General features: G+C 43.1%; 1 protein-coding gene across 4 annotated transcripts; it reads left to right on the top strand.

Annotated features, from left to right (window-relative positions):
* Window positions 1-1,169: 1,169 nt before the first annotated feature.
* Window positions 1,170-11,084, top strand: PMS1 (PMS1 homolog 1, mismatch repair system component). 4 transcript variants are annotated; one of them, XM_078608368.1, is made up of 16 exons: window positions 1,289-1,432; window positions 1,624-1,761; window positions 2,698-2,880; window positions 3,268-3,370; window positions 3,472-3,635; window positions 3,994-4,110; window positions 4,236-4,358; window positions 4,504-4,650; window positions 5,257-5,446; window positions 5,669-5,942; window positions 6,163-6,384; window positions 7,315-7,636; window positions 7,976-8,172; window positions 8,276-8,406; window positions 9,145-9,305; window positions 9,709-11,084. In XM_078608368.1, the coding sequence occupies exons 1-16, from the start codon at window positions 1,400-1,402 to the stop codon at window positions 9,874-9,876; spliced, it is 2,673 nt and encodes an 890-aa protein (XP_078464494.1). In that variant the 5' UTR covers window positions 1,289-1,399; the 3' UTR covers window positions 9,877-11,084. The 4 variants fall into 4 exon arrangements, with proteins under 4 accessions (XP_078464477.1, XP_078464494.1, XP_078464484.1 ...); XM_078608358.1 differs by having other exon boundaries at window positions 5,257-5,452; XM_078608351.1 differs by lacking the exon at window positions 1,289-1,432 and adding an exon at window positions 1,170-1,282 and having other exon boundaries at window positions 5,257-5,942.
* The last annotated feature ends 910 nt before the right edge of the window (window positions 11,085-11,994 follow it).

Raw genomic sequence — 11,994 nt, 5'->3', positions numbered from 1 at the left:
TTCTGATGAGCTCCCCCCCCCCTCTCCTCCCCCCTTCAACTTGCTTATAAAGGATTACAATTTGAATCATTGCCTCACTTGATGCAGCTAATTCGGCTGTGACGGTCCCACCTGATGACGGAGACTTGTGTTGCCTCCGAAACGTCGTGATTTTTGTTTTATTTTATTTTCATTAATTTTGATGTTTTACCTACGTGACTTTACCGAAAAAACCTAAGAATAAGAGAAAGCTTGCAGAATAAAATCAAACAAAATCATTCGCTGAATGAAAACCGCCAAAAAAAACAATTGACGCCAGTAATTTGTTCAAAATTCCGCCCGTGTTTTTTGCGAGGCGTGACGTTGTCGACTTGTAATAGCGGAGTTACGTCACCGAGACATCCGCTGACACCAACTTGATCACCCCCCCAGAGGTGGAACGCTTCTAACGTCATGATGTCGTCATCGGCAAATTGCGCAACGTGATGACGAATCCAGCGTAACGTGCTGCTGTGCCTACGTCATCGGCTAACGTGATGATGCCATCAGCAAAATTTGAAAAACATTTTCCTGGAAGAATCCGATGAGCTAAAAAGCTCTTTTTTAGCAAGTTACATCAACAAAAAATGCAATCCAGGATACAAGAGTAAGATAGAGACAAGGTAAGCAAACTACGGGAAAATAAATAGAAATAATGCATACTCTGTTTCTTTCGGTAAAGTCATGTAGGTGAAAATAAAAAAATAATAAAATTACAATTTAAATAACTAAATTAAATCACGACGTTTCGGAAGCAACACAAGCCTCCATCATCTGGTAGGACAGTCACAGCAAGAAATAATTTGCTGCAGTGGACAATCTATAAATAATGCGTGGAAGGCGCGAGGGGATTCGCTAAAACGCGTCGACGCGGCGATGCCATTTGCAAAGAAACGTCCCTCAACCGGATGATGACGTCATTAAACAAACCTAACGTCGTGACGTTTAACCCAACCTGGCGTAACGTGATGACGCCACCAGCATCAAAACGTCCCCGGAAGCGAAACGTCCCCCGGCCTAGCTTAACGTGATGACGTCACTAGCAGCAAAACGTCCCCGGCCAGGCTTGACGTGATGACGTCCGCAGAAGCGAAACGTCCCCCGACCTGGCTTAACGTGATGACGTCACTAGCATCAAAACGTCCCCGGAAGCTAAACGTCCACCGGCCTAGCTTGACGTGATGACGTCACTTTCCCCACGTGTTATTCGCGCGCGCGCGCCAACCAAAGTGGTGCGGAACTTGCAGTCGCGACAACCCGCGGGGTAACGCCGCCGCGTGCGCGATGTTAACACCGTAGCTCCCCTGTCGCCTGCTCTTCTCTTTCTTGCGTGTCGTTGCTAAAGTCGATTTGCCATTTCCACAAACACCATCTGTTTTATATGTTTCGTTTTAGGGTAATGTTATTGAAAAATGTGAGCTTTTGTCGGTGCTTTTGCATCAACGCCAATGCAGTATCACCAAATCACGTTTGACTAAAGTGTTCAAGCGACACGCTAAAATAATTGTCACTTAATGAGCATACCCATTAGCGTAAACAATGCGATACGATGAACTTCTTCCCTTTGCCCCATGTGCTCTCTCGCGTCCGCTTCCTCCCGACCAGATTGTGATGAAGCAGCTGTCGGCGGAGACGGTGCGGCTGCTGTCGAGTGCGCAGGTGGCCTCCTCGGTGTGGAGCGTCGTCAAGGAGCTACTGGAGAACTCGCTGGATGCCCACGCCACCAGCGTGGAGACCAAGCTGGTCCGTGACACCCAGCCGAGGCCAGGGCTGCTTCACTGATAACTGAACAGTTTAAAACATGTTTTTAACCTCTGGGGTAGCACAGTGATGCAGTGTTTTGAGCGTTGCCTCATGAACCCGGCTAACTTGAGATTTATTCCCAACCGCTGAAAACATCAGTGGCAAGTGATATCAGAACCAGTCCGGCCCAACTACCCTTCTCTACCCTACACTGACAAGTCTGGTAAAAAAAAAACCATGTTGGAGGCCATCATCCATTGGTGTACTGCAAATGGTGGCATAGAATAGAAGTAACATTTATGTTCCAGCTTTTTTTTTTTACAAGGAACCATTCCATAGTGCCTTCTATTGGGAAAATGCAGAGGAAAGGGCCTGGAACTCAGTCTTGTGGTATGCTATCCATTATATTCTTTAAACAAAAAAGCCTATGAGGTATGTTTGGAAAATATGGTCATATTCAAGTGTGTGTTCTGCTAGAAACTCCAAAGACTGGAAAGCTTTGCCAAAAGGAAGTTGTGGTTGATGTCAAAGATAGCAATCTGTACCAACTCACTTTTCACAGCTGTCCTTGGGATCATTGTGGATGGTTTATACAAGTTAAACTGGCTCCAAGTATTCAAACTTTATACATTACTTAAAAGCATTGCATTTGCCTTTAGAGATAGTGAACCTAACTAGGTTACAGCTGATAAAGATGTTCCTTTCATTAGGGAGACCTGGATGAATGGTGTAATATTTGCTTTAAATCTCAATCGAGTATTATTTTCTCACAAGTCAGCTGTTGTTTTATGGAGAAACAGGTTCCCCACCATAAAAATGTGGAATTTTCACCACTGGCTCAGGGCAACAAATAGAGACATGCATTTTCAAGTGATTTGAGTATGGGTGACATTTGACAAAAGAGTTGATGTTGGAGTGTTGTGCCCATCTCTCCAGGAAAATTATGGGTTTGACAAAATCGAGGTACGAGACAATGGAGATGGCGTGAGAAGTGAAGATACACAATTCATGGCTGTGCGTCACTACACCTCCAAGATCAGCAGCCACGAGGACCTTGAGGACATCGCCACGTATGGCTTCCGAGGGGAGGGCCTGGGCTCCATCTGCGCTGTTGCCGAGGTTTGTGTCTTCATATGCGGCTGCCTTGCGCTCTTTCGTGAAAACTAGCCACGTGTACTTCATGTTCATTGATCAGAATGTGAGTATTATGTTAAAGAGTTGTTTTACACTTGTGTTAGACGTAATTTATGGCCATATTTAGGAACAACTTAGAATTGCTCAGTCGGTGGTGTGTTATATATGGCAGTGTTGAAGCCAGGCAGTGGAAGACATTGGGTCATGTGAATTAAATAACAAATCATTTCTGTCGTCACTGAGGTAGAATGTAACATTTGTAATCTGACGTGGTGTCATGTATTAATGCTGAATAGACAGCTTTCTCACTGCACACTTCATTCTATCTGTACAGATTTCTGTTTTATGAGTGCAACTGATAATGCTTTGTAGGTGTCCATCACAACCTGTACAGCTGAAGATGAGGTCAGCATGATATACAGTTTGGATTCCCAAGGCCATGTTACGTCAAAGAAACCTTCTCACTTAGGAAAAGGTGATGCTCTTTACATTTACGCTTTACATACATACTGGGATAAGCAATGCATTGTTCTGTATAGCTCACGTTTTACAATTATATATTCAAAATGTCCATAGGTACGACGGTGTGCATCACGAAATTGTTCAAGAACCTACCTGTACGGAAGCAGTTTTACTCAACGGCCAAAAAGTGCAAAGAAGAGTTGAAGAAGATTGAGGACCTCTTTGTCGCATATGGAGTCATTCACCCAGACATCAGATTCTCCCTCGCTCACAACAAGGCATGTTGCGTCATTGTTCTGTGTTTTTTTTTACAGATTAAGACATTGCTGTTTTTCCACCTATTTATCGCTTGACATTGCACGCCCGGTCAAAAATTCGAATAAGTGTGAGCAAATTAATAGGTCAATTACATAGAATAGAAAACAATGGTCATGGTGTTTGCTGGAGGCAGGCCTTGCACTGTGACCTTCGTTGTCATACTCTTAGTTCTTTCGGTAAAGTCACGTAGGTAAAAAATTAAATTAAAATTAATAAAAATAAAACAATAAAAATTACAACGTTTCGGAGGCAACACAAGCTTCCGTCTTCTTCGTTGTCATTTTCGCCACATCTGACATGTGGCGATGCCTGCTGCAGGCTGTGGTGTGGCAGAAGCCGCGCGTGGCGGATCAGCGCACTGCTCTGCTGCGGTGCCTGGGCACCACTGTGATGGGCGGCATGATACCCGTGCAGCACCAAGCGTCCACCATGCAGGTCCCACCGCAGAGCGTTTGCAAACTAACACTCAACTATGAATTCAGCAAATGCAATGTGATAGTATGGAGCAAATACAATAACTCTGAATGTGTTAAACAAATGTGTGCACTTGTGTGTGGCAGCTGAGTATTAGTGGGTTTGTGCCAAAACCTGGCTCCGATCCTGGAATCACAAGCAGCACCGGCAGTGATCGCTGCCTCGTTGCCATTAATGGTCGTCCTGTGCACTACAAAGACCTACTCAAGGTCAGAAAGTTTTCATATGTATATAACCACTACACATTGAGTCATTTATAAATACAACACTGCAGTAACTATGGTTGACTATGGTGAGCAGTCATTTTTGAGCTTCATGTTGGTGCGTTTCATTCTTCCCCTCTGCTGTGTGCAGTTAGTGCGGCAGTATTACAGGAACACGTCACCCAGCAGCTCCACACACACCCACTACCCTGTCTTTTTCCTGAGCCTGAGCATTCCCGCGAATACCATAGATGTCAACCTGACTCCAGACAAGATGCAAGTCATGTTGCACAACAAGGTGAGGTCCACAGGATTGTCACTTAGCCTTGCCATGAATTTAAACCCGTTTATTTCGTGGATTCAGCTCATGCTGCACAACTGCCTGGATTGCTTCACATTGACCATGTCATACCAGAATTAATGATTGATGTGATGCATTGCAATAATATGAACTTATATTTTGCATATGTTTTTCTCTCTATAGTGGTGGCTGTTTGACAAATATGCTCTGACACATATTTTATCTACAATGATTATGGTACATTTATAATATTTCTGAAAGGGCATTTGCAGGCAATTTTTCAATACATTGATAATTATTCTTGGTTCTTTCGGTAAAGTCACGTAGAAGGGAAATAAAACAATAATACAAATTTTACATTATAAAATACAATTGTATTACCATTAAAACATAATAAAATACAATTTTATTACAATTGTATACAATTGTATTTTATTATGTTTTATTTTTATTACTTTATTATTTCCCTTCTACGTGACTTTACCGAAAGAACCAAGAAGATTAATCCCTGCAGTTACGAAAGCTTTAAATCGAAACATTGATAATTGTTTAGGTTTTGTATAATCCATCAGGTTATTGACTTCATGGTTGTATGCTTTTCAGGAGGCTATCCTTGCTGAGCTGGATGAAATGTTGCTGCAGGTGTATGGGCCTCTCAATGTTCAAAATGAAGAACAAGTTGAAGGAATGGCTTCCGTAGCCTCTATAGGCATAAGTTGTGAAAATTACAAAGAGACAGATGACCCCCAAGTTGATATCACAACAACATTACCAACACCTTTGTCTCATCGAAGTAAGGGTGAGAATACTGAAACAAAAAGCATTACCATTTCCAATAATACAAGTGTTAATACATTTGTTGGTGAAAATCAAGAACTCGATAATCTTGATGACATTTTAGGTGACTGCCTTTATACGAGTAAAAAGCCAGATGAGTCCTCAGTGAGTGGACTTGGGCATGACTGCCCCGTTGTTAATACAAATGAATTTGGCCTGATACTCTCTGAGAGTGTAGGCAGTCTTGCGACGGAGCTGGAGGAAATAGAAAATGAACAGCCCAACTTCAAGGAAACATTTGGAGAACGAGAAACCAGTTGTGATAATCAAGTGGGAATAGCAAAATCCCCTCCGGAGCTTACCGCAGACAGCTGGAGTCGAGGCACAGGGCTGAAGGATTCTGCAGGCTGTCCTCTGGAGCCCGTGAAAGTGTACACCCCTGGCCTCGAATCTGCAGACTCGGGAGAGAGAAATATTTTCACGAGTACTGGTGGCAGCAGCTTCAATAAAAGGTATGGTTATGTCATTGATATGATTGATGATCACGTTATTGGGCTCATTGTATACATGCAGAAATCAATATTCCCTCTGTAGTTGTGAAAAAGCTGAGGAAAGCAATTATTTTTAATACAAAATACCAAACATATGTTGCATGGTTTGAATAACCCAGAGGGATATTACATTTCTAGTTGCCACTACAGCATATTGTTGTTGTCTATGTCTCGTGGAAAGCCCCAGAAAAAAGATTGGGTTTCTCGATGGAAAGGTTGGACAGTCGACGGCGTACGACCTGCTGGGCAACCGTGCGGTGCGTAAGCCGCAGGAGGCAAGGCAGTTCTTCTTGAAAGAGCGACGTGCCGACCTGCAGGCCGAGAACCCGGGAGCGAGCCCTGAGGAGATGCGCATCCTGCTGTTCGACGAGTGGGAGCAGCTGCCACCCGAGCTGCGCCGGAGGTTGTGGCTACCCCTCCTTGTGGACACATCTTTGTACTGCATCACGGGGCAGCGAGGGTGAAGTCGGGAGGAATGAGAACTAATTGTGAAGGCGATGAAATGAAGAAATATTCACAATTATCGATCGGGGATACGTCCCTGTAAAACGCGACGTTTGGCGAAATAACGTAAATCGAAACCAATTTTCCATTGACTCTAAATTTTGTGGGGGAAAAAATAAGTACCAAAAATAAAAAAACCCAAAAAGATATGTAACATTTAAATGTATAATGTAAGTTAATGCAGGGTACGCACCAGAGATGGCGCTGGAGATTTAGAGAGGGGGGTACAATGTGCAGTATGGCGATGTTGTCCACACCGAGACTTGAGTTCCTGCTAGGGGGTGCTGTGGCGTGGTGCATTGTCGCGCACGCTGCCCAAACAACTGCGTTCTTTAAATTCTTTCAAAATAACCTTGTAGTGAATCGATGCATTTTTTATCAAATTACATTCCCCTTTTCGTTGGCGACGTTATAGGGAAACGACAAATAGGAGCAACGTAAATAGTGGACGTCCGAAAGTAGATTATTGGTTATTAGAGGCAAACCCCTACAGTGGAGCAAAACTCTTGACTTGATTAATGGTTAAAAAACTAAATGCTTGTTGACGTAGCATTTTAGCAGCTTTTAATGGTGATCTAACAATCCCAATTGTAACAATGCAAGAAAAAGCATTGTACCTGTCCTTGTATTCACATTATTTAAGTACTTCTAGTACACACGCATTCTCAGTTTAACAATGGACACTGCATTTACTGCGTATAGTATATTTGTTTACCATGTAAAATGCATTTCCCTAAAATGTGTGACCATATAACTGTTACTTAAAGTGTAGAGATAATTTGTTTTTATGTTGGATACTTGTAATGCATTTAACAACTTTAATGTTCAGGTATGAAGATAAGGCTACCAAGGACTTGGAAAACTACAACAAACAGCTGGAGATGGCTGCAAATCTGTATTCCAAGAAGAAGCACCAGCAGGGTGACAACAGGCAAGTGAGCACTCCAAAAGCAGCAGCAAGGAACGGGGTTCACAAACGCAAGATGAATGCCATCTCCCCTCCAGACAACCAGCCCCGTCTGGATCAGCTGCTGCTGGCGCCTAAGAGCGTGGCCCAGGCTCCCGTTCTGCCTTGCGTTCGGGAGGTGCCCTTCTCCTTGCCGTCCATTAGGCAGAAGCTGCAGCTACTCAGGGAGTACAGCCAGTCACAGGTATGAATATTGTTGTGAATTCCATGTGCTGACCGATATCGAAATATAGTTTCAAGTTTTACTTACAAAAATACTGGGCTGTGAAAGATTATAACTTTCATTAAAATCAGAGGGCCGACAGCCCATTGAAATATTTAAGTCCTTTGTTAAGGGAGACAATGTTTAAGCTGACATTCGTTTTAATTGAAGTGACCTTTTCCTGAATTTCCCAATATGTATTTAGCACTGCACAGTTAAGATTTAATGTTTCTTTAATGCTACTTTACATTCGTATGTGTTAATTCAGTCAATGGTATAACTACCAGAAAGTTTGTTAATGATCCTCTTTCTTATCTCCAGAAATCCGATGATGGTCCAAAGCCAGTGAAGTTGCTAATGCCGCTGGGCTCACGTGGCGCTTGGTTGGGCCAGACTGGCAACTCCCTGGTGGCAATAAATCATTTTCGTCTGGAGGAGGCCATGCTGTATCGGCGCCTTCTGCAGAGCCATGTCCTGCCCATCGAGAACCTTGGCATCCCCATCACACTCAACCAGAGGTCATTATGGCACAGGGACCACCACAGCAGATTTAACTTGTTAAACAGATGTATTATGCGTAGCTTTGATCCATAAGTTAAATAATATTCCATGTGCATGCAGTTTGCTTGGTAGTTCACAATACCTGGAACTCCTGCCCAGCCTGCAAAGTGAGACGAGGCCACCAGACCCTTCCCTTTACATCACCGACCAGAGGCTGCTGGCCAACGGCTTCCACGTGCGCATCTTGAACAGTGAGTGCAAGGCCACATCAATTGCATTTGCCCACTGCATCCGATGAAACCTTATTACTGGCCCTTTGTTTTCCTCATTTGACAAGTGGGAGCGTCAGATACCTATCGTGACCCTATGCTATAGTTTAAATTGAAGCAGATTATATTCAGATATAACATGTTCTTATAATGTATATTAGTGGTGGTGATAATCATGTAATTAATTGGTGATCAAAACGTAAATAAAAATGTATAGAATGATTACCATATATCCAGTGGCATAACTACATTGTCATCTCAGAGGCGGGGCAATTGGTCAGGTAGGGCCACAATATTTGATTGTCCTGCACAGTCACAGCTAGGCTATTATATATCGCGGCTCCTCCTGCCTCACATCATTACGCTCAAGGTCTCGAACATTTAACGCTGTAGGGGGGCGCTCATGGTGATTGTCAAGTGGGCCCCAATTCATAGCTTTGGCCACCAGAGGGGGCCAAGGCATCCCCTGCCTCCAGGATAGTTACGCTCCTGCATGTTTAAGTTTTTGACAATCGGCTTTCCAGTCAAGGACATTAATGTAGTGAACCTAAACATATTACTCATCAGATACAATTATAATTTATTTACAGCTTGCATAGCATTTGTAGAGCTTATACAGTAGTTTGTATGAAATAATGTGTGTCCAAATCAGCAAAGTTTTAATCTGCGTGATTGAGTCCCTCGGTTGAACATACCTTCCCCCTGCCCTGTCTGGCATAGATGGGGTGAGCGGTGAGTGGGAGGCGGAGTTGGAGGGCTTGGCCACATCGCTGCCTTACTACGGAGTGTCTGACCTGGGCGAGGTTCTCGATGCCATTCTGCACAAGCATGCCACTGAGGTCGAGCACTGCCGCCCTCTCAAGCTCGTCAACTACCTCCAGGTACACATTCCAGTGCGTACTTAGTCCACTGCAGGTGTAACAGCCATGGTAGTAATAATACTAATAATATCCACCGGCTGCTTCACAGTGGACGTGAAAAACTCCCTCTCGTCAGTCGCAAAAGTAGGACGTTGTGTGCAGATGTCAAGATTACAAATTTACCATCAAATTAACTCCTTTAGACTCTATACATAGTGATCGTTGTCCCTTCCGGCAGACTGATGCCGCAGGTCACTTGCAAATGAGACTATCCCAGTCTCTTGAATTCTCAGCTGGTGAAACAAAATAAACTTGAAACCAAAACACCCCTCAGCCCAAGGTGGATTTGTATTGTATGCATTCCGTGACGGTTCAGTTTTTGTTGTTGTTCCTACTGACAAGATTAATGACAATGATTGAACAGGGTGAGGCAGTGCGCATGGCGCGGCAATTGCCACGGCATCTCGTGCGAGAAGACATGGAAGAGAAGCTGTGCAGGATGAGGCGCCTCCTGCCGGACGGAATCAGCAACTGCATTCACGGACACCCCTTCTTCCCACCGATCGCCAGCATCCCCACGTTAGACACGTAGCGCACACGGATTGAGTGCAGAGACTCACAGATTGAGTGCAGAGATACACAACTCCAGGAGGTTAGGCTGCTGTTTAGCTAAACAACCAGGCGTGGCACATATGCTCATGTATGGGTACTGTCACGTCACCACAATGACAAAGTAAGGACTACTTAAGAAACGAATCTGTCAAACTGCAAAGCTTCTTAGACTTGATTAACTTGGAACTCTGCTCAGCTGGAATGGATGGCCAATTACCCACAGTTGTACGTGCACAATGTAAAATACACATTCATCTTGCGAATTGGAAAACAAGCGGCCTTTTCGTCATGAAACATGCTTAAAAATAGAGGCAGACTTCTCTTAGCGCTCAAAATGTGTTCCTGTAGAAGTGAGAGCAAATCGAAACAGTGCTAAAATAGTTAATAATTAGGCATAGTGTATATACATGGGGATGTGTTTCTGACCGCGTTATTTCTTACTTATAAGCAATACATGAGGGCTTTATTGGGGTCTTGGTAATAGCGTTAATAATTGGCTCGAGGTGTACGTCACTCTCATCGACTGAGCGAATTTAAACAAAGATGACAGGTGCATTGCCTTGACCAGCGCTTCAGAGTGATTCTCAGCGCACACGGATTGAGTGCAGAGACTCACAGAGTGATTCTCACTCTGAAGCGCATTTTAGGTTTTTGGATTCTCAATTTTTTCCTTAAAAGTTTCTCCAATTTAAGTATCATCCTTTTGTAGAGAGTGAAGCAACTGCACTGGTTAAGTGGAATTTATGACTGATGCAATTGACACGTACAAAATATTTAAGGAATACATTTTCCAAACGTTGCATATTACAGCAGTGTTCAGGTTATGTGAATGAGCATTAGTGTAATTCGGTAATTATGATGAATATGCATTTGAACAATGATTCGAATTTTACCAGGTTATAATGTTACATTTATTTTGTTAACATTTTTGTATGTTTTGTATTTATTTATTGAGATTTTCAAGTGTGTGGCCTCTAGGCTGTCTGAAGTGATATTATTGACTGGTACATAATAGCCAAATTTGTAAAAAACTAAAATTACAAACTGCTTTGCAAGGTAAAGGGCATTGATACTATCACACAATTGTGTTTTCTAAATATTTAGCGATTTTTTTTTGTACCACGCTTAAATTAGGCATTGTGTGAAAATGTTTTATGGTTTTCCAAATAAACCCCAAAATGTTCTGTTCATGGTTTACAAGATAAATGTCCTCTTAACGGTGTAAAAGTATTCAATGCGTTAATGTGCGCATGTTTTATTTATACGTTTGCTTTATAAATATTTTTATTCCTGCGCAATACAATATATTGCACAATCAGCAGTAAGCAGGCAAAATGCTGTGCATCACCGACCACTCAATAATTGCCATCGTGTTTGCCCTAATTTATACGGCAGGGGGCACAAGTGACTCGCGGCCTTCAGGCTCAACGCACCCTGGTCAAGTTCACTGACCGCATTAACGTCATAAAACGATGTAATATAATTTACAGCTCCCTTTCTCAATCCACTGCTGGATTGATATTGCATACATACAAACATCCTTATTACCACGCGAGATCCGGTGCAGTGCAGATTTTTTATTTTTGTTTGCACGTGAAAGCTGCTGCTGCATTGTGCAAAGAAGACGGAACTGCAAATGTAACAAAAATTATGAAACTGCTTGCGTTGGATTTTTGTTTATGTTGGTCGATAAAGCCTTCACTTTCGCGTTGCCCATCCAGGTGAGGTGGCAAAGTGATGAGTCTGTGAGGGAAATTTGGGAGCAGGTAGCTGCAGTGGTTGTACGGAGTACAATGCATCGTCAATATTGATTAGACAACTACTGATTGCGTTAACTGCAATACCTTTGGTAGCAGGCGAAGAGTCTACCATGAGAGAGATTGGTGGCAAGTGAAGAGTCATTAGGAACTCATGGGTATGCAGGTGAATTGTTAATAATACACTTTTGGTGGCAGGTGAAGAGTTAAGTAAGACTCGTGAGTAGCCGTGGATTGTCACTAGCCATGCGTGGCAGGTGAAGAGTTCTAAGTGCATTTGGATTGACAGGCGAGAAAGCCTGCAGTTACCTGTCTGTGGCTGCATGTTAGGTGTAAGTGTG

The sequence above is a fragment of the Lampetra planeri genome, chromosome 2 (genome assembly GCF_965212315.1).
Source record: "Lampetra planeri chromosome 2, kcLamPlan1.2.h2, whole genome shotgun sequence".
Classification (NCBI taxonomy): Eukaryota; Metazoa; Chordata; class Hyperoartia; order Petromyzontiformes; family Petromyzontidae; genus Lampetra; species Lampetra planeri.
Note: the sequence above shows the minus strand (reverse complement) of the source record. Positions and strands in the feature narration are given on the sequence as shown.